The sequence below is a fragment of the Zosterops lateralis genome (genome assembly GCF_965231275.1).
Source record: "Zosterops lateralis genome assembly, chromosome: 20".
NCBI classification, from domain to species: Eukaryota; Metazoa; Chordata; class Aves; order Passeriformes; family Zosteropidae; genus Zosterops; species Zosterops lateralis.
The window spans coordinates 6,361,462-6,383,021 of record NC_139780.1 but is presented as its reverse complement, the minus strand read 5'-3'; the positions used below and the strand labels follow the sequence as shown (position 1 = coordinate 6,383,021).

Sequence of the window (21,560 nt, the reverse complement as noted above, 5' to 3'; positions counted from 1 at the left end):
GTATCCCCGGGGTCGGGTATCCCCAGGGCCCGTCCGGGGTCGGGTATCCCCGGGGTCGGGTATCCCCAGGGCCCGTCCGGGGTCGGGTATCCCCGGGGTCGGGTATCCCCAGGGCCGGCCGGGGTTGGGTATCCCGGCAGTTCCTTCCTCCCGCCTCCTTTGGGACCGGCTGCGCCCCTCGCTCGACTCCCGAATTTAACTCAAAACAAAGAGATTTGCCTCGCAAATACAAGGACAATCCGAAGGAAGCCGCGGGGAGGTGGGGCCGCTCGGTCTGCTTTGGGTTTTTTTTTTTTTCCCTGTGATGGTTTTGCGCGTGGGTGTTTTAATTGCGTTTCGTTTTTGGTTAAAAGCGCTGTACAAACCCGTGTAACACCTCATGGGATCCTTCTCGGGGCAGGAGCGGGATAACCATCCCCCGGCGCGGCCATCGCACCCGCACACGGAGAGAAACAACAAACCTGCGGTGCAATATTTGCAGTAAAAGCCCAGGGACAAAGCTGGAATTGCTGCCGCGGCTGCGGGGCTGGGGGTTCTCCTTCTGCTCCCCGGTCCCGCCGCTCCGCGCTGCCTTTGCGTTGGCTTTGGAGCTTTTGGGGGTTTTTTTCGTTCTTTTATAGCGAGAATTTATGAAAACTCCTGCAGAAACAGGGGCTTTGATTTTCCGCGTAATTGTAGAAGGTAATTTGATGGAAGTGTGATGGAGAACTCCGAATCTTGACCCGAAAATAGTAAAGGGGCATAAAAAATTAATGTGAACAAGCAGCTTTTGCGCCGCTGATTGAGCTGTGAAATTTCAGCAGCCTTTATCTTGATCTCAGAATTAAATAATCATTAAATAATCCCAGAATTCAATATATATTATTTTTTCAGCATTAACGACAAAGATTTTCCGATTTCTGCTGTCCAGAACAAAACCAAACAAGCTCTTGTACCGAAAACCTTTCCCAAAATAATTTACTAAATCACAGTGAAGAACTTCTTTCAAAGATATTTTTTTCCGTACGAAAACGGCATAAAAAGAAGTTTTATCTTAAGACTCACAAAACAGAAGCATCAAGTAATTCAAGTTAACACTCGTCCTGCTCATTAAGTATCAATATTTTGGGAACATTACAAAATAAACTCCTTCTTTCGGCAGGGTCGTGCCACATCACGGCTCACATTAAGAATCTCGGCAAAAGAATCTTTTCTGGATTTTCATTTCCTCATATTTAGATTTTTAACGGTATCGGGGGGGGGGAATCACACAACACACACAAAAAAAAATAGGAACAAAAACGAGCAGACACCAAAAAAATTAAAACAAACAAAACAAAAATAATAATAATAATAATAATAATAATATTAAAAAAAAAAAAAAAAAAAAAAAAAAAAAAAAAAAAAAAAAAAAAAAAAGAAGCACGGAAGGGGAGCGGGCGGCGCGGGTTCCATGCGGGATCGCTTTTCCCGTCGGTTTTTCCTGCGGGGGAATCCCGGACGGGCCGGTCCCGCACCCCGCACCGACCCCGCGCCCTCCAAAGCCCCGGCGAGAACCCGAGCGGGACCGGGCACAGATTCCGCCGCCACAGAACCGCCCGCAGCGCTCGGGCCGCCGCCCCCGGAGCGATCCATCCCCGGTGCCCCGTCCCCCGCCCGCCCGCGGGGCAGAGCCGCGTCCCCGCCGTCCCCGGGAGCCCCGAGGGCCGGTCCCGCCGCCCCCTGCCCGCGGCCCGGCGCCGGACGCGCTGGTACCTACCCCGGGCCGGGCCGGGCCGGGCCGGGCAGGGCAGGGCAGGGCAGGAGCCGCCGTCGGGCCGGGAGCACCGCGGGGCGCGGAGCGGCCGGGACCCGCTCATCCGCCACCCCCGGTACCGGGATCTCCGTCCCCTCCTCTCCCGCCGGGGCCGCGGCTCCGTCCCCCGGCCCCGGGCCGCCCCGGGGTGCTGGGACCCGCCGCCCCGGGGTGCTGGGACCCGCCGCCCCGGCCCCGCCGCGCTGCAGGGCCCGCGGGGGCCCGGCGGGGCCGGGGCACTATTTGACGTCGAGGAGACGGATCACCGCGGCGCAGCGATACGCCGCGCACCAATGGAGTTCAAATGTCAGCAAGTTTGAGGAGGGGTGAGGCGCCGGGGGGTGTGTTCCTCCGCCGCGGCCCCTGCTCTAAACGGCGCGGCTCCTCGGGCCCCGCTCGGCTCTGGGCTGGGAGCGCCGGGAGCCCCGCGCCCCGCCCGGCCCGGCCCGGCCCGCCCTGCCCTGCCCTGCCCTGCCCTGCCCTGCCCCGGGAGGGCCCTCCGCGCCGAGCGGGGCGTGGGTCCGGCCGGCAGGTGACAGCGCGGCTGCCCGGCGCCGTGCGCGCCGCATGTGCGCGCCCGAGTAGCGGGGCGGCCCCATGGGCGGCGGCGCCGGCTCCTGCCTCTGCCCCCCGTCTCTGGAAGCCCGGGCAGGAAACGCTCCTCATGTCTTCCAGATAAAAATAAAAGCGACTCCTTCCTCCCGGCCGCAGAGCGTCCCCGCGCCCGGCCCGACGCGGCGCTGAGCCGGCCGCGCTTCTCCGCCGCCCATGGACATCGCCACGGGCCCCGAGTCCTTGGAGAGGTGCTTCCCGCGGGGCCCGCCGGACTGCGCCAAGATGCTGGACGGCATTAAAATGGAAGAGCACCCGCTGCGCTCGGGGCCGGCCACGCTGGGAGTGCTGCTGGGTGAGTTGCCGGGCGCTTCTGGACTGTGCCGGGAGCGGCCCCGCTCCGCGCTCCGTGCCCGGGGCTGCGCTTCGAGAGGCCGGGCCGTGCGGGCTGCCCCGACCGAGGCGTGTGCGGGGCGCGGGGCCGGCGGCAGCCGTCGGGCTCGGTGTGAGCGGCCGTGCGGGGACGGGGAGCGGGGAGCGGGGAGCGGGGAGCGGGGAGCGGGGCTGTGCCGGGGCCGGGAGCGGGGCCAGGCGGGGCCGGGGCCGGCCCTGACGCCGCCGTCTGTCGTTGCAGGGTCGGAGTGCCAGCACCAGGCCGTGTGCGAGGGCTGCCAGCGGCCCATCTCGGACCGGTTCCTGATGCGGGTGAACGAGTCCTCCTGGCACGAGGAGTGTCTGCAGTGCGCCGCGTGCCAGCAGGCGCTCACCACCAGCTGCTACTTCCGGGACCGCAAACTCTACTGCAAGCAGGACTACCAACAGTAAGGGCGCGGGGGGCGGCGGGGGTCCCGCCGGGGCGGCCCGGCCCGTTCCGGGGCGCTCTGCGGGCTCCGGGCGCGTTCCCGGCGGAGCGGGGCGGCCTGAAGGGCTCACGGCCGGCGGGGACCCGGCACGGGCTGCGCGGGGGGCACGGACGGGACCGGAGACACCGGAGCCGCCGCCGCCCGCCCCGGGCCCGCCGCGGTCCGGACCCGCGCGGCGCCGTCGGAGGGGACGGCGATGGGGCGGCCCGGCCCGGTTGGGGCCGCGCTCGGGGCCGGCTCGGGGCGCTCCCCGGCCCGCACCGAGCCCCGTCCCGCCGCCCGGAGCCGCTCCGAGGGCCCCGCTCACAGAAGGGCGGAACGGGCGGTGTCACGGCTCGGCGGGGCCCGGGGCTCGGCTCGGGGGCAGCGCTCCGCCGCCGCGGGCCCGGCTCGGTGAACGGCTCGGGGCACGGAGGGGGAGCGGCCCGGCCCGGCCCGGCCCGGCGCTGCCCGCGCTCTCTCCCATCCCGGCTTTATCCCCGAACGTCGGGCGCTGTCGGGAGCGGCCCCCGCCGCGCCCCGGGCCCGGCCCCGCGCAGGGATGAGCCCGGCCGCCCTCCCCTGCGCGAACCCACTTCATGCTTGTCACCTAAATTGAGGATCCTTTTTGTGCCGGGAGGGGGGCGAACATGGGCATTTCAATCACTGGGACATAATATGGCTCTGCTAGAAGTCTGGCAACAAACAAAGAACAACAACTATTGGTTTGCATCAACTTTTGTCAGGCATTCAGCAGGCATCCAGAAAGGCCTGAAGTGGCTTAGTGGCAACAATGTGCATTTCATAGCTACAGCATGAAAATCCATCTCCATGGAAACGGGTAGTAAATGCTAACATGACATGCTGAGTATAAATATTGTGAGGGTTATAACTCTTGTATAAATGGCCCAGATAAATGTCCCCTTGTTTAGGAATTACAACAAAACGTGTTATTTCATGCTGCAGCCCTGGCTGGCTCCCGGAGAGTCCTGTCCGTGGCCCGGGCGCTGTGCATGGGAATAACTCGGGGCTTCCCGTGGCCTTTTCTCGTGCCCGCTTTAGGGATCCTGCCCACGGCCTTTGCTTTTCGTTTCTACACAAAATAAACCGCCCTGTGGTAGCTGTAGATGTGGATCGGTGAAACTCCTTTTTCTGTAGGTAGTAACGCCTTACGTATTTTTTTGTTAATTAGTAAAGAGTGTCAAATAGTCTTCAGACTACCTAAAAAAAAAAAAAAAAAAAAAAAAAAAAAAAAAAAAAAAAAAAAAAAGTGATTTGGCAATGTAAATATTTCCATTAATTGCAAATAAATGTACCGTCTAAGTTCCCAACTTTAGTTTCTGTAAAATAAAGAGTTGTACTTAGTGACCTAAAAAGCAAGATCGGACGCTATCGCTTTGTAAAACAAAAAAAATACTTTTCTGACTGCAAACAGAATTGTTGCCGCTTCAGAACTTCCCGTATTACCAAAAGCGTCCAGTTGTGGAGGGGGAAAATGGGGTAAGCAGGCTGCCGAGCAATAAAAAGATATCAACATGTTGGGCTTTGTTGGATCGCAGCACTCGGTGTGACAGGACATGGTGCCCTGCTGTGTGTGCCCCCGAGGACTGACAGGGGAGGGGAGACACGGCACATCAAAATTTGTTTTCTCGGAGATTTTATTAGCCCGAAAGAGCGAACATGTGAAACTGTGCCGACGCGGATTGCGTGCCCTTTCGGAGCTGGGGAAATATTCATTGATGGGAGCTGGAGGATAAAAATAGCCGCGTGTCCGTGCGAGTGGCCCTGGGCTGGGCAGGACAGAGGGGCAGCTTTACCCAGCACATTGGAGGGACTGGAGCCAGGAGCGAGCTGAGAGAGGCCCCACAGCGAGGGGACAGAGCCGGGGCTGGAACACGGATGGGGAGTCCCTGTGTGCTCAGGGAGAGCGCCTTGGGGTGCTGACAGGGAACAGAAATGGCACGGTGCAAGATAGGGATCAGGAATATTAGATGCTTTTTGTTATCCCCAGTCCTATTTACACATACCTGGGAAAAATAACAATTAAAAAAATTAAAAAAAAAAAAAAAGGAGAATAAAGTTTACTTAAATATCCCAGTTCCTGAAATTTGCCTTAAATAGATTTCTCTGTCTGTAGTAATGTAATTTTAAAGGTCAGATTTCTCCAGAACTCCCAGGACTATAATCAAGTGCTGTGTATATATCTTTGGGAAAATGGTGTCTCATCTTTCTAATGAAAGCAAGCTTCTGATGGGTCAGATATCAGACCTTACACCTTTCCCTGGGTCAGGAATGATTGCTGCCCATCCTTGGATGAGAGTATTTCACGTTAGGGGGAAGGGCGAAAACAGTTTTTCTTTTTATTTTTTAAAGAAAAATGTTGGCTGTGTGAAGCTACCCTTGTGCTTGGAATGTTACAGCAAGTCCTGGGGGAGGTGGATTAGTGGCCCAAGCCCAGTATGGAGTAGTCAGAGGTGCCTGATAAATGTAATTTATCACAAAAATATCATCAGGATGTCAGTGGGATAAACTGGGCATGTATTTTGGTCTCTTTTTAAAGAAGGAATAAAAAATTCCTTGCACATTCTTGCACGAGTACTTACTGATGTTTTGAGTTAATGCAAAATACTTATTTTACTAAAATTTAGGATTTTGAGGGTCAGGTGCATTTGATGGCAAAGTTTTTAAGAAAAAAAAAAAAAAAAACAAACCAAAAAACCAAACACCAAAAAACAAAACAGCAAAAAAATCCCAAACAAACAAACAAAAACCCCACAAAAATCCCAGTACGTTGGAACCAGGGAAGACTGGCTTTCACAAGCCTCAGTCAAGCAGAATTTCTTTGATTTTAACTTTGCCAAATTGCTGCACTTTTGGAACCTTACACTTACACTGTGGGGTTTTTTTTTTGTTTGTTTGTTTGTTTGTTTGTTTGTTTGTTTTGTTTGTTTGTTTGGGGTTTTTTTGGTTTTTTTTTTTTCTTTAAAAGAAGTTTTCTTTCTGACAAACAAACCCTCTGAATTATTGGGTGTTTTTTTTAAAAATAGAAGGCTTATGGTAGTTGTATTTTGGTTCTTTGCTTAAATGAATTTACTTATTGTATCACTCATAACAGTGATTTCTACTACAAAGCGTCAGTATTTATAAATACTACATTTTTCTATACTTTTCCATTTGTGTATTTCTTTTTTTTTCTTTTTTTTTTTTAATTTTTTTTTGATGGTGCTTTTTTGGTTTGTTTTTCTCTCACTACCCAGCGTTATATAACGATTTGCCCTAGTTCTTGCTGATAGTAAAAAAAGATATGTTATAAAAAATAGCTCTTCCAGGATATGTATTTCATATGTAAGCAATGCATATAATTTATAGAAAGATCTGTATTCCCGTTTTGGTTTCGGAAATAAAGGCTCTAAAAGATGTTTTTTATTCAAGGGATCACGTAGCAAATACCCACAGTTGCTATTTCATAAATTTCCATTAATCCATTCTAACTTTTGCTTAGGGCGAGAAAGAGAAACATTCAGGCTTTTGTTCTTTTAGATGTGTCAGGTATTGTTTTAGCATCCCTTTCGGATGCTGTTTAAAAAGACCCACCATCTATTTGTGTTCTCCATCCCTGAGCCCTTTGCTGTGGGTGTCTGGGCTGGGCTGGGCTGTGCAGTCAGCGCGGAGCAGCACGTCCCTGGCAGGAGGGGAAGGGAAGGGAAGGGAACCCCATGGAGCCTCGGTGCTGCGGGGAAGCCTTGCCCTCCCCACATTTTGGCAATGCTTTCACGCTCAGGCTGATGTTTCTCACTTCAGTCGCGTTTTAGATTCAAAATACAACCAAAGCTCCCCGCCGGTGTCTCCGGGTCGTGGCTGTGGTGGTTTCTCGCAGGGCGCGGTGTGCGGGATGTGGCAGGAGCCCGGGGCAGGGGGGACCGGAGCTCGGGGTGGACAATAGCGATGTGCTCACGGCAGGCTTTGGTGTGTCCGCAGTGTTCCCGGTTTATTTTTAACGGAGGGGCTGTTCGGCTCGCGGTGCAGCTCAGCAGAGCCGTGTGGACCGGGGATTCCTCCAGCTGCCCTCGCCCTGTGCTGGACGGGCACCGGTCCTTGCCCGCGGCTCGCTGGGACACGACACAGAAACCAGGTGAAACTCAGGGACGGGAGCAGCCCGGGCACACACAGCTCAGGACATGGAGGAATGATTAGGGTTATGTCATCCGCTAAAAATGCTTTTCCAAGTCACTGCAATACTCTGGCGTTTTTTTCTGAAAATCCCACCGGCCCTGCACCGTCGGTCTCATCAGCCCCATTAAAAAAAAAAAAAAAAAATCCCTCTGTAGGATCAGACTTTTGTGGCATCTCGAAGCGGGAGCGCGGAGGAAATGTGGCTGTGATTGCAGCCGTGACGTCAGCCGGCGGTCACCGCTTTGGGGGCTCTGTCCCCTCTCCGGGGCTGTGTCCCCTCTGTCCCCGGGGCTGTGTCCCCTCTGTCCTCGGGGCTGTGTCCCTTCTGTCCCCGGGGCTGTGTCCCCTCTCCGGGGCTGTGTCCCCTCTGTCCCCGGGGCTCTGTCCCCTCTCCCGGGCTCTGTCCCCTCTCCTGGGCTCTGTCCCCTGTCCCGGGCTCTGTCCCCTCTCCCTGTCCCCTCTCCCGGGGCTCCGTCCCCTCTCTCAGGGCTCTGTCCCCTCTCTTAGGGCTCTGTCCCCTGTCCTGGGTTCTGCCCCCTCTCCCTGTCCCCTCTCCCGGGCTCTGTCCCCTCTCTCAGGGCTGTGTCCCCTCTGTCCCCGCGGGTGACAGTGGCCCCAGGGGAGCAGCGCTGTCCTCGGGCCCCCCGCCGGGCCGGGGATCTGGGCTGGAATGTTGTGTTTCCAGGATTTGGGGAGACATTTTGGTTCGCTGCTGCGATCACTGTAACGTCGGACAAAATAATTGCGATGGAAAGGCGCGATTTGCGCTGATCCCCGACAGAGAACGACAGGGAAGGTCTTTGTGCAGTGCAGGCAATATGTAATTAAATTAACAGGAGTATAATTTATAATGCTTTACTTCTACCCCGAGAAAGAAAATAATCATAGACGTGAAACGCATTGCAAAAATTTCTTCAGTTATTAGAACAAACGGGAATATTTTACATTCTGTTTAGAAACTGAGTCTGGTATTTTTTGGTCTAAATATTTGAAGCGGTTCAAAGACACACATCCCCTTTCCAGCTATCAATATATCATTATAAAACATCTGGATTATAATGTCTCTTTTTAAACGAATTATGTTATTAGTGTATTTCAGTGGTAAATACCCCCCCCTGTCACTTCCCTCGGGAGAAGCCTGTAAAGCCCGGTATCTCCTGGAGTGCTCACTGCTCTGGTGAGCCTCAGAGTGGAGGGGCAAATTCAGCCATTTGGTCAGATATCTGGGCAGAAATATTCGGGAGAAAAAGGAATATGCTTTTCCTAACGCAGATGGGATTTTTTTTTTCCTTCCTTCCTTCCTTTCTTCCTTTTTTTTTTTTTTTTTAAGAAAAAATCCAGACAAAATTTGGATTTATACTAAATCTGGATTTTCACCAAATAGCAAATTTCTTGCAGTAACAGTAAATTGATTAATTTTATTCAATACCTTTTTCCTCTGGAATGGCGAGTGCAGCAGATAAAGGGATTGTTTAGAGGAGCCCTGAGCCCCCTGCGCGCTCGCTCTGCGGCCGGCGGGGTTTGGGGGGTTTGGGGCTGGGGCCGGTGTGGGGCCGGCGGGGTTTGGGATGTTTTGGGGCTGGGGCCGGTGTGGGGCCGGCGGGGTTTGGGATGTTTTGGGGCTGGGGCCGGTGTGGGGCCGGCGGGGTTTGGGGATGTTTTGGGGCCGGTGTGGGGCCGGCGGGGTTTGGGGATGTTTCGGGGCTGGGGCCGGTGTGGGGCCGGCGGGGTTTGTGGGGTTTGGGCGCTGGGGCCGGTGTGGGGCCGGCGGGGTTTGGGATGTTTTGGGGCCGGTGTGAGGCCGGCGGGGTTTGGGGGGTTTTGGGGCTGGGGCCGGTGTGGGGCCGGCGGGGTTTTGGGGCTGAGGCCGGTGTGGGGCCGGCGGGGTTTGGGATGTTTCGGGGCCGGTGTGGGGCCGGCGGGGTTTGGGGATGTTTCTGTGCTGGGGCCAGTGTGAGGCCGGCGGGGTTTGGGGATGTTTCTGTGCTGGGGCCAGTGTGAGGCCGGCGGGGTTTGGGATGTTTTGGGGCTGGGGCCGGTGTGGGGCCGGCGGGGTTTGGGATGTTTTGGGGCTGGGGCCGGTGTGGGGCCGGCGGGGTTTGGGAGATTCGGCGCTGGAGGGGCAGTGGGGCCCCGGCGGCTGTGATGGAAGCCTCGGCGGGGCCGCTCTAACGCTGCAGGGACCCCCGGCCCCCCCGGGCGCTGTTGCCGAGCCCCGCTGGGCGATTTCGGGCCGGGGAAAGGGTTTGTTGTCGCCGCCGGGCCGAGCGCACAGCCCGCCGCGCTCCGCGGGGCTCGGGGAGAACGTGCACTGTAAATACAACAGCAGCGTCTCGGGGCAAAATTAGAAAAAGGGTTTTACACTGCTTGGACCGTGCCACGAGTTGCTTAAAAGTGCAGAGTCAGAGAAAGGCTGTGGATTTCGAGCCCCATGGAAAAAAGGCCGGTCTGTGTCCTCTGTGAAGGGGCACAAGGGCAAATGAGAGACTTGCAAAACACAGAAAAAATTCTTCTCTTTACCTACAGTTTTTTCCCCCCATGTAATAACTCTTGTTAATGCTCAAGTGAGTTAATTGCTCAAGAAACGAGCAAATGAATAAATAAAAGGTGAAGTGACTTGATCAGCAATCCCCAGTGAAGGTAAACAAACCAGGTACTGCTCTGGGATGGTTTGGTGTGGTAGGAAGGGGTTTTGGCATGATTTGGGATGATTACATCACTCACAAGGCAAAGATTGACTCATAATGAAATGACAGTTTCTTGTTCATTGCAGAACATGAAAATTCCACATTTGTTTTCAGACAAAGGACAAGATCAGTTATAAGTAGCAATGTGTTGTGAGCCCCAACAGCTGAGTCTGCAGCAGCCAAACCAGGGAACTAGAGGAGTCTCGAGATAAATGGGTGCAACTAGGAACAAAATTTTCCTTTCTCCAGGTGAACTGAAATAACTAAATGAAGTGGGCAGGAAGTTTTTATTGAATATCCACCTTGTGGACTGTGTAGTTGTGGTTTGGTATAGCCAAAGCTATAAATGAAAACTGATCTTTTTGATAAAAAAGTATTCAAATTTATTTAGAAAGCAGAGGTGTTTTCTGAGTTACAGCATTTTATAAAATGTAACAGAGAGATAACCTCATTTTGCAGCAGTGAAGCCTTAACAGCACTGGTTACAATTGGGGAGGAGACATCACTTTTCTCCATTAGTAAAAAAATACATTAACAGCTTCACATCTAACTTAAAATAAATGTTGAAAGTCCAGCTAGACTTCCGAGTCTGAGAGGAGAAAGTATAAAAGAGAAAAAAAAAAATTAAAATCCTCATAAGGAAAAATGAGCCTGAGTTTTTGTTTGAAATGCAGTGTTAGTGTTTCTAACATGCATGCTAATGTAGATCTGAATCTTCAGTGCCTTGTTCAGGCAAACTATTCCCTGGTGCTAGAAGCCTCTTTAAATTCAACACAAAATTGAGACAGATACTTGACTTTTTTTTTCTTTTATATAAAAAAATATTTTTACATGTCAACCTTACATTTACTTTACGTTCCTGAACTTGCTTTAGCTAGACTTACACTTCTTAAACACAATGCTGTCTTACCCTTGCCTTGCTCTCCACCAAACCTGCAGTTGCTCTGAGAGCCACATCCCCTCCACCGTGGCTGTGCAGCCTCGAGCCCAGGGACAGCCTCTGGCCCCAGCGACTCTGCCAGGAGCAGGGTGGGAGGACCAGGGCTCCTGCCCCTGGGCCTCAACAGGCTGCTCTCAGAACAGTCATCTTGCAAAAGAGACTCTGGTTGTTAAAAAACAAATCACCGGTAACTGTTTTCTCCTCTCGTATAACCAGCACACACTACCCTGAATAGATGTGCTGCCACGTCCCTTTTTTGTGCGCTGAACACACCTCAGAAGTAGAAACACCATGTGTGGTATGTTGTGCAGTTCTCAGCAGATTATTTTGAAGCAAAACCCTTAAAATGAAGTATTTGTAGTCAGCATTAAGTGTCTGCTGTCCCAGGAGGGTGCAATGTTGAGGTCAGCACTGCTAGTGGCACACAGGGTCTGGTTGCCCCAGCCCAGCCCACCTGTGCATGGCTCATCACCTCACTCTCACAGAATGGGGGTTTTACCTTTCAAAAACTATTTGCCTGTGGGCAGTGAACAAGTAGGCTTTTTTGAGATTGTATTACAGTAAAGGGATTGTTAATATGAGTAATTCCAGTTCATTATTTTCTTGGGTTTGAAATTTTACAGTGATCCTCCTCACAGATATGGCAGAACTGCTGTAGCACAGATTGATTAAATACTCTTGATGTCAGCATAAATAACATATAATGTGTATAGCGCATTTCTTTGGGACTTGATAAGTGTTTGTGCTCTGATTCTCCTGTAACAGGCAAATAGAACACTTGTCATGGAGGTCATTTCTTTGCTTCCAAAACACAGTATTTTCTTTAATATGCACAAAATTTTCCTCTGCAAACATTGACACGAACTTGTGAACGTGCAATTCCTGTTGGCTTCAGTGAGAGCCATCCTCGCTCATCAAAGGAGGGAATTTGGCTCTTGATTTTACTGCAATCAGTGTTTTATTTATAATGTACAAGAGTGCACGTGCACTCTCCCAGTAAGAGCTGATGGGATTTATGTGCACATGCTGAGGACTAAATCCTCCTGGTAGCTGTCAGGAAGTTTACTTTCACATGTTTGTTCCTTGGTGTAACCTGAATCACCATTCACTGATGACAAAAACAAAACAAAGCCAAACAAAGAATAATTGTCTGCACCGGTAATTTTTTTTGCAGTTGTTACTTTCGTCATGTTGGTATTATGATAGGGAGCAAGCAGACTTGAATTTGCAGAAGAAACTATGAAAATAGTTTTAAAGCATTTTTGGTCACAGACGGGGATTACTATGACAGAGAGAAGCACCACTGCTCTTTGGAGGCTGGCACTGGTGCATTCCTCGTGTGTTAGTGAGGGAGCAGCCTGTGGATGGGGACAGTGTGATGGGGACAGTGTGATGGGGACAGCTCTCCAGCCCCTGCAGAGGAGCTGGGCAGGGAGCTGGGCTCTGCCTGCACAGCTGCAGCCAAGGTCTGGCAGCTCAGTGGGACTGGACCCTTGGGCTGTGGCACAAAACCCACCAAAGCTCATCAGTGAGAAAGGCCAAGCTCTCCTCAAACACCCACCCCCAGAACAATTGTATCTAAGCTGTGAGACCCTGGCAGGATGATGTGCTCAGGAGCTGTGGTGGTGTGGCTGGTGGCTCACAAGGTTCCAAAGGCATGGGCTGTGGTGGATGGATGGCAGCTGGCATGGGGGAACAAGCTGCTTCCCTCTGCCTGTGTGGAGCGGGGTCATGCAGGTTACCTGTACAGCATTCGGTCTTCCAGCATTTCTGACTTTCCAGAAGAGGAAGAGTCAATCCTCTGCACTCTTTCACCCCACTGTTAATAATCATGGGTTTTGGACTAAATATCTGTTCCATGAAGGTTTGTGTGTACATGCAGGCTGGAGTCAGTGCCTGCCATCCCTGTGAGCCCCCTCAATACCGTGTGTGCGGTGGGTATGAGCCTGCAGGGCTGCCAGGGAATTAATTCTCCAGCAGCCCTCAGCAGCCAGGGACATTCCCTGCACAGAGGGGCTGACGCTGCCCCTGACAGGCCCCAGGCAGGGGCTGGGGCCAGCAAATCCTGCCTCCAGCAGTGCCAGGGAAGCCACTTGCCCTGGCGTGCAGCAGCTTGCAGTGTCATGCAAGGTCAGTTTACCTGACAGCAAGTGTCTGGGGAGGGCTCAGTGGAGCTGCTCACTACAGTTTTTGGGGATGTGGCTTTTCACAGGCCTAAGCTTTTCACTTAGCCCAAGCAGAAGTCACAGTTTAACATCTGAGTTGTCTTCAGAGTTGGATCTTGGGGTGGGCTTCATCTGGCAATAAGAAAAGTTTCCCCTATGGAGTTTGACCCTGTGGGGTCAGGTCCCACTCACACTGGGGTCAATATAGACAGTGTGGTGGGACCCTACATGAATGTTAGCACTGGCAGTGAGGCTAGTTATTGTTAAGTGTGCAAGCAGTGCAAAAATACAAATGGAGTAAACAATTTGTGGGAAGAAATGGCAGTGCAATCCTGCAGCAATACTCTCTGCACAGCATTATTCATTTGAACCTACCAGGCTCACTGTTTGGAGCTGCAACAAACAAGTGATTCAGCTGATGGGAGCAGAAAGTGTTAATAGCACTGACAGCTCCTTCGGTAATGGAGGAACAGGCGGATCCTACTACCAGGGATTCCCGCTGCGCCCTGGCTGCTCCTGGCCGGAGCTGCTGGGGAACAAAGTTCCACGGAGGAGGCAGAGTTTGTATTTCAGCAGCAGCTTTCCTTCATGCCTTGCACTGAGGCTGCAGGGGCAGGCATGACCTTTTTGGGGTCGCTGAACTCCTGTGAGGCTGTCCTGAGCTGCAGGGAGCTGGCACTCTCCGGAGAGTGCAGCTCCCTGCAGCTCCCCCGAGCTTGCCTCACCTCTCAGCCCGTGCTGGGGCTAGTTCCCAGCACGGTTTTGTGAGTGTAGAATAAATTAGCCATGATGGCGCCTGCATTAATTTAATGTGGGAGAATCCCCAGGGATTCCAGAGCAATTACAAGGAGTGCAGTCTTGCCCAGTGCAGCGTCCTTCCCGTCCTGCTGCTGTTCCCCAGGGAGGGGGCGGGAGGGCTGGGTGTTGCAGCATCCTTGGTGACAAAGGCAGTGCGGGGAGGGCTGGGTGTTGCAGGGCTGGAGCTGCAGCATCCTCGGTGACAAAGGCAGTGCAGGGAGCTCTGTGGTCCCCCTGCACTCCACAGCTGGCCCAGGGTGCCTGGACTGGGTGCCAGCAGCTGTGGGGCTCTCTCAGCTGATGTGTCTTGCAGAAAGGCTGGAGAACAGGCCCAAGTGTGCTGTCTTGGCTTCTTTCGTGTCCCTTGAACACTTGTTGTCTTGTGTAATTGAAGCCTGTCCCACTTGTGGCTTTTTTCTTTAAAAGATCAGCTCACGCTTTGGCAGGGGTTTGTCTGAGTGCATAGAGAATACATTCAACGACAAGAGTTATAACATTCAATTTGTTGGATGCCACAATTAAACCTCAGGTTTTTCACCCAACCATCCCAAAGCTAATTGGACGTTGTCACTCAGGCAGCAATACATACAAACAAGGGCAATCCACAGCCCTGGATCCCAACAATGTGATTTTCATCACCTCACCAGTCTTTGGGGAGTCTTCAGCTTCCATCTGGAAGTACCTTCAACCCTTTCTACCTACAGATCTTGAAACAGCTATAACAGAGAGAAAACCAAAATTACATGGAGTTTATTGCCATTTCAGAAGGAAAAAAGTGTTTGAAAAAGTTTATTCAGGAAGCCAAGGGAAGTTAAGTGGGAGACATTTGCCATTTCATCAGTCTGTTGGTGATCGCCATTCATGTCATAAATGGCTTGTGTCATTTGATGCCAAAAATAACACCATTTTCCTCCCCAAAGGCCTATAGGGTTTTTTTGCAATAAATGTTTATTTGTTAATAATATACTTTAAACAGTCCAGCCTTGACCTCAAGTCTCCAAAAGAATCCATCTTCTCTCTGAAAAATCCTGCAAAGTTTGTGTAATTTTTTCTGGGAAGGTGTAATTGATGGCGCAGTGAAGGGCAGTGTGTTTGCTTTAACTACTGCAGCTGCGTGGATTAACTGTTTATAAGGGCCTACTGTGCTTTGAATGGTGACTTGCTTAGATTTCAGGCTTTAGTTGACAGCACTTCCTAATTGTTCCTTGGATTTGCTTAAGTTCAATCAGTAAAAATAAATTTCTGCATGGAGCTCACCCATCGTTCTTTCCTCACTGCTGCTTCAAAACCTTTGAAATGCTCATTTGTAGGAGTTTGAGTGCATGGATCACCCTGCAACCTTAAAATGGGGGTGACCCATTTCAGGATAGGGGCTGAACTTGTTCTACATCTCCTGTTGATTTCAGAAAAAATGTCAGAGGAATTTGGGTGCTGAGCAAATAACCTGTATGCAAATATTTTTGACAAGCTTTTGGATGTACTAATGGGAGTCTCTAGAGTCAAACATAGAACTGAGAGAACTGAAATGTAATTAAATATCCAAAAATGTAACAAAGGGTTTTGTAAATATCCATGATATAGAAGCCGTTGTTTTGGGAGAAAATAGTAAGTAAGATATTTAATTTATGAGATGTTGCACTGTTTTGAAATTGCCCTGCCAAAAGCTGGAGTTGGATTTCTACTGGTAGAGTGTTTGTGGAATGCCAGTGGCCTGTGACCAGTACCACAGTAAGGCAACAATTGTCTCTTTGCTAAATCACCAATACCACTAATTTAACGGATGTTAAATCACATTTATCAGCTGGTTTTGTTCTGCCATCAGCCATTCTGATCCTTCTCTTACAATTTTCCACGTGAACTTTCACTAAACAAGCAAAGTATTAAGGCATTTGTCAGATTTTTTTGTTAGTCCTTAAATGAAAATGTGGTTTTCTAGAACTCTGGAGGACTTATTTCCTTTAAGATCATCTGAATTGTGGGAGAGAGTTACACATTTAATTTCTCAAAGCAGTTCAGCTCCCTGTGCTAGTTTGTTTTCAGTTCAACAGGCACTTGGATAAAATAAAGAACAGTATGTATAAAATGAATGGAATTCATTTTTTCTTTGAACACTTCACATTTGTGGAGCTAAATCTTTTGGATAACATGGACACTCAGGTGCTTTGTACAAACCTGATTTTAGTGGGACTCCATAGCACTAAATGGCACTAGTTGTTTGCTGAAATATGTTTGTAGATTATTAATTGTAACAATTATATGATGCTTTAAAAATCTTTATTTTGAGAATCAAAGCTTCTGACTTGGGTTGTGCTCCCACATTCAGAAATTGGCTAATTCTTCTCAATCTCCTGGAGTGCAATTTACAAGGCAAGTTACACACACAACTGGTTGAAGAAATGTGCTCCTTCAGGTGCCCAGGCTGTGTAGTGAGTGATCACTCACTTCCCAGGGGCATTTTCTGGGGCAGTCTAGAGCACAGTAACCTGTACTGGCAAGAGTTTGGCTGTTCACAGAGTCCCAGGATGGGTAAGGCAGGAAGGGACCACAGTGGGTCACCTGGTCCAACCTCCCCACCCCAGCAGGGTCATCCCAGAGCACACGGTACAGGACTGCATCCAGACAGTTCTGGAATATTCTCAGTGAGGGAGACCCTACACTGTGTCTGGACCATCTGTTCCAGTGCATGGTCACACGCAGTAAGGAAGTTCTTGTCACGTTCAGGTAGAGCTCCATATCCCACGGTTCCTGCCTGTTGTCCAGGGCAGATGCACGTGCAGGCTCATGCAGTGGCTGCACAGAGATGCAAGTGACCCCAGGGACAGCAGCAGTGGAGCCTCCTCCTCTGCACCGGGCTTCGAGGTCTGTCCTGTCCTGTCCTGTCCTGTCCTGTCCTGTCCTGTCCTGTCCTGTCCTGTCCTCCTCTCTCCTAGAAGTGAGTCCCATGCAGAGTCCTCTCCCTCCTTCCCTGGGTGGGAGCGCCGTGCTGTGCTGCCAGGGCTCCCCTGGTCCCTGTCCTGTGTGCTGCAGCCCAGCCCTGACCTGGCATAGCCAGAGCCTGCGGAGGGCACACAGGGGGTGCAGACACCGACGCCCCCCAGACTGTCCCTCCCGGCTCTCTGAAGCTGCTCCTGATTCATCCTCAGGTGATTCACGCTCTCAGCATCAGCTGCCTCTTCGTGAAACTGAAAAGAAGCAATCTGAAAGTGAAACAGTCACATTACTGAGGCTAGTATGGATTTGCTCCTGCAAGAGGATGTTAGAAGTCCCTTTGTTGTAGAGAGACTGAACTTTACCATGTTTTAGTCTTTTTGTCAGCTTTCTTTGGTATTAAATCAAGTAACAAAACATTTAACTTTATCCCTGTGCATGAACACTTGTGCTAATTAATTCAGTAACTCTTTTGACCTTCTGTTTAGAAGATCACAACTGGTGCTGTTCCTGCCCAGACACCACCATCCCTCAGCAGCCCCGGCTGTTCATGTGTTTGAAGCATGGCTGTGGTGGGGATGGCTGGCATCCGTATGCTGTTATATTCTTGTAATAGCAAACATTAAGAAAGTTAAATGGACAAATGAATAAGAGAAAAAGCACAAAAGCCGAGGAGCAATTAAACGTAACTTTTCATCATGAAAAGGATTTCACTGGTTTATCTTCTAATAAGATTATGTCACCGACACAAGTACCTAGGAGCCTGTGATTGACAGCCTCCTGTACTTTTATCAGGCAGTGTGACACTAAACCTCGGGGCCTTTTGTCCGATAGAGTGAGCTCACGGAAACTCCCCGTCCTAATCCCCTTATTCATGTCAGGCACAGAAAAGAAGTTCTGATCAGATGGCATCTTACAAGAGTGTCACCTCCACCCCCTTGGTGCTGGATGGACATGGGACATGGGACGCTTTGTTCGCTGCTGCCCGCAGCACTGCCCTGCCGTGCACTGCCCTGCCCGGGGAAACTGTGTCTGCAGGGCAGGGGAGCCCCAGAGAGATGGCAGGACGATTTACAGGCTATCCGATTTTGCTTCTATTCTGTTTTTATTGCTCTGAAGACCTTTAAAGGAAATACTTCCTTTTGTGTCGTGTCTGTAAGATCATGTAGTGAAATGTCTCACTGAGCCTCTTCAAACTTTGCACCCAGGCACTAGAGTGAGTGGAACTAAACCCCCTATCTTTTCAGAACCACAGGATCAATGTTGTAGAAGTCAGCAATCGATCCCAGTGCTGGTATTATAAGTTTCATAGCTCCAGCCCTTTCTTAGTTGTAGGAATTCCTTTGTGCATATCCCTGCGGTAACCTATTGCAAATAGCGGTTCCCTGTGGTGCTTTATTTACTTGTCCAACTGTTTGGAAGTCTGTTAGTCTAAAGATCAGATGCTCTGAAACAAATCTTATTACCTTAACCAGCTCTGCAAATTCTTCTTTCTCCATTTTTATTGACTTCTTTTCAGCTAGAACTAATACATGTACAGCAGGTGGGCAAGTACATCTTTCAAAGTTTAGCCCCTCAGATTTAACATGAGAAACTATAAATCTTTTTGTTTTCCTTGGAAAATGTGGGAAACCACAGGTATTTGAAAAGTTGCCTCCTCAGTGGATTTGTGAAGTTTATACTGGTTGCTGAGATTTTTTGAAACAGAAGTATGGGAAATTTTAAAAGAATGCTGCATTCTGGGGCATAGTCCAATTAATTACTTTTTTACTTGCATGAAGTATTTTTTCAAGCTGAAATCAAAAGCAGTGGAATAGGAAAGTTTTAAGGTTTTTTTCTTTTCATCCAGCCTGGCACCACTGGCAGAGAAACCGTATCAAGCTTCCTCTAACTCATCTGCTATGAGCTGGTTCTGTCAGCACTACTCACCAGTCCCCATTTGAGAAGGCGTGTGCAGCTCCTCTGATTTTTCATCTCTATGCACATTTTAAAAGTAATTTTAGATGTAAAAAGTCAGTGCTAATTAAATGTTCTAAGAAATCATCCTGCAGGAATTCCCCTTTCTCCTCCCTGTCCCCCACCCCGGCTCCTGGCAGCCTCGTGGGTGCTCCTCAGTGGGTGCTCACATCCCATCCTGGGCAGATGCTTCATCTCTTGTGGCACTTTGCTCCAGCAGATGTCAAAGTCCTTTGCAGGGCGACCTGCCTGGGGTTCCTGCAGGCTGGGGCCTGTCCCAGGCACGCTCATCCCTAGGACACACAATTTCTTCCCATGTCTCCTTAGGACCAGGCTGCCCCAGGAGCCGGGCCGGGAATGTTCCCATGTCTGGGTGTGTGGAGCCATTCGCTGCTGCTTTGCCTGTGTTTGTTTTTCTACTGTGAGCACCAGTGGCTGCCAACATGAAGTGCAAAAGGGAGCATACACAGGACCTTATTTTTTAAAAAGAGTAGGCAAAGGAACCTGCAAGGCTGCGGCTTTCCTGCAGCAGAGCGTGTTGGCTTTGAACAGCCAGCTCTGCTGGGATCCTGGGAGTGCAATCTGGTGTCAGTTTGTTGTGGCCTCTGCACAGACAGGGTTGGAGGTGCTCTGCTGAACAGAGTGTTATGTACCCTGGAGATCTGTGAGGCTGGCACAGTCCATAAATGTCTGTAAACTTCTCAGGTGAATTAACTGATAGATGAATTGAGCAGACAGTGCGATGTCAGGATGAGCTTGGGGAGAAGGTTCAGTAAAACTGTAAAGGGAATCTAAACATTGGCAAAAGCCTTACTGAAAAATACCGGAGTGTTTAACAGATCTGAAGTGTTGAATGCAAGCAGAAGCAATGTGGGATGAAGCTGTGTCCATGTCAGAGAAGGGGACTTCAGAAAGCATCTGAGATCTTGCTGTATCCCAGGTTTGAACCTGAGGGATGTTTACCACTCCCGTCGGAGCTCCTCCAGCTGTGGTGCCACTCTGGGGTGTCCTGCCCTAACACTGAACACGTCTGGTGCAGAAAGGTGTAGGAAATAGAGGGAACCAAGCCTCACTGTGTGCCCCGACGCTACACAGAACAGCTCCCCTTGCTTTCCTTGATGTGTCCTGCCCTTCTGTGCACAATAGGATCAGTAAACAGGGAAAAAACATCCACCCACAGTGGGTTTGGGCAGGTGTTCCTGCATTAGCAGCACTTGACGCTACAGCATTCTCATTGAAAGAAAAATAACGTTTGTTTGGACCAAAAAAAACCCCCCAACAAAACTCCCCCCTTTGGGGATTGAATTTCAGAGCCTCCCTGCCTTACTCTCAGCCCCCTCTGAAGGCTGAAATGATTTGTGAGCCAGGTCCTGTGACCCAGGGAGTCATCAAGCAGCAGAGAAGGGAAACATTTGGAGTTCAGAGGGACAGTGGGTTTGATGACCAGTGTAAGACAATGCAGATGTTTCAGATCATGAGGTCCCTGAGGATAAGAAAATGCCCCTAACAGCCTCTGGGCTGGGGTCTTCTCTGCAGCCCTTTCTCCTTGGTGTAATGTTGTCACATGTCACAGGATTGCATTTTTAGGGTTTATCTCAGAAGAATCTTGGTGCTTATTGCATTAGGTAATTCTGATGAGCAGGGTGGGATTTTAATTTCCCACTGGGAAGTGAGTTATGGCTCTGCCCCATGGGTGTGGCAGGGGCACCCAGGGCAGTGGTGCTGGGGCTGGGCTGTGTATGCTGCCAGCCCTGATAGTGGCCCATGGATGGTTCTCTGAGAGAAGGTGAGCCCAAAGAGCAAGAATCCAACAATAACAGTATGTCCCATTGTCTTTCCTGATATAGACAGAGATTCCCTGGAAGGAGGACAGGTTCTGGAACAAGGAAAGAAAAATACTGATGGAGGAGGAGAAGGAGGAGGATAAATCATTCATGATCCTGACTCAGCAGTAGATCTGCTAAACATCTAGGCACTGACCACTGGCCATGTTGGCTCTGTCCAGTCCCAGCCTGTTGATCTTGGTGCTCCTGCCCTTGGGAGGAGTAGAGAAGAACCAGTGGGGCAGCACCCACCCTGTGGACAGGAGCTCTGGACCTAGCCCCACCACAGGGATTTGAACCTGAACTGCACCCAGGGCAAAGCATCCTCAGCATCACTGCTGGGCCAAAGAGGTGTGTGAGTCTGACACCCAAGTTTGGAAAAAAGGAGGCCAGAATTATGTACTGAACACATGTTCAAGCACCAGGAGAACAGCGTAGGCTGTGGAGCCCAAGTTGGAGAAACCCTGATCCTCCCTGGCCTAATGCTCGTTAGGTGAGAAGCAGCAGACCCCAGTCTTGTTGTGCTTGGGTGTGTGCTGCTGTCTCTGCTGCTCAGAGATGTGTCCCTACCCAAGCTCAGTGCAGGGTTTAGGTACCAGGGGTGCTCTGGGGCTTAAGGATGGCTTCATTCCCAGATAGGAATCACAGTGAACTGCCTAAGAGACCACCCTGAGCACCAAGGTGGGCATGGGTGCAGGTACCTCATGCTCTCACCAGCCATCCCAGCACAGCTGGAAGTGACAATGGGCACTTTTTCCTGATTCCAAGATGAAAGCCCCATCCCGTGCTGCTGCCAGAGTATGTGAGAGTGGGGCTGGGCCTGGGCTCCCCTCACTGTGTGTGCTGCAGCCACTGCTGCAGCAGCAAATCTCAAATTACATCTGCAGTGAGAAAACGGGATACAGAGCTTAACAATACTGGG

At 50.8% G+C, this 21,560-nt stretch overlaps 1 protein-coding gene across 1 annotated transcript in view; it reads left to right on the top strand.

The window, feature by feature from the left end:
* Positions 1-2,481: 2,481 nt before the first annotated feature.
* LMX1B (LIM homeobox transcription factor 1 beta) overlaps positions 2,482-21,560 on the top strand; it is an 87,740-nt gene continuing 68,661 nt past the window's right edge. Inside the window, exons 1-2 of the mRNA XM_083875617.1 lie at positions 2,482-2,681; positions 2,961-3,147. Of these exons, the coding sequence (XP_083731743.1) occupies positions 2,543-2,681; positions 2,961-3,147 (326 nt within the window). The 5' untranslated portion in view covers positions 2,482-2,542. The remainder of the gene's footprint in view (positions 2,682-2,960; positions 3,148-21,560) is intronic.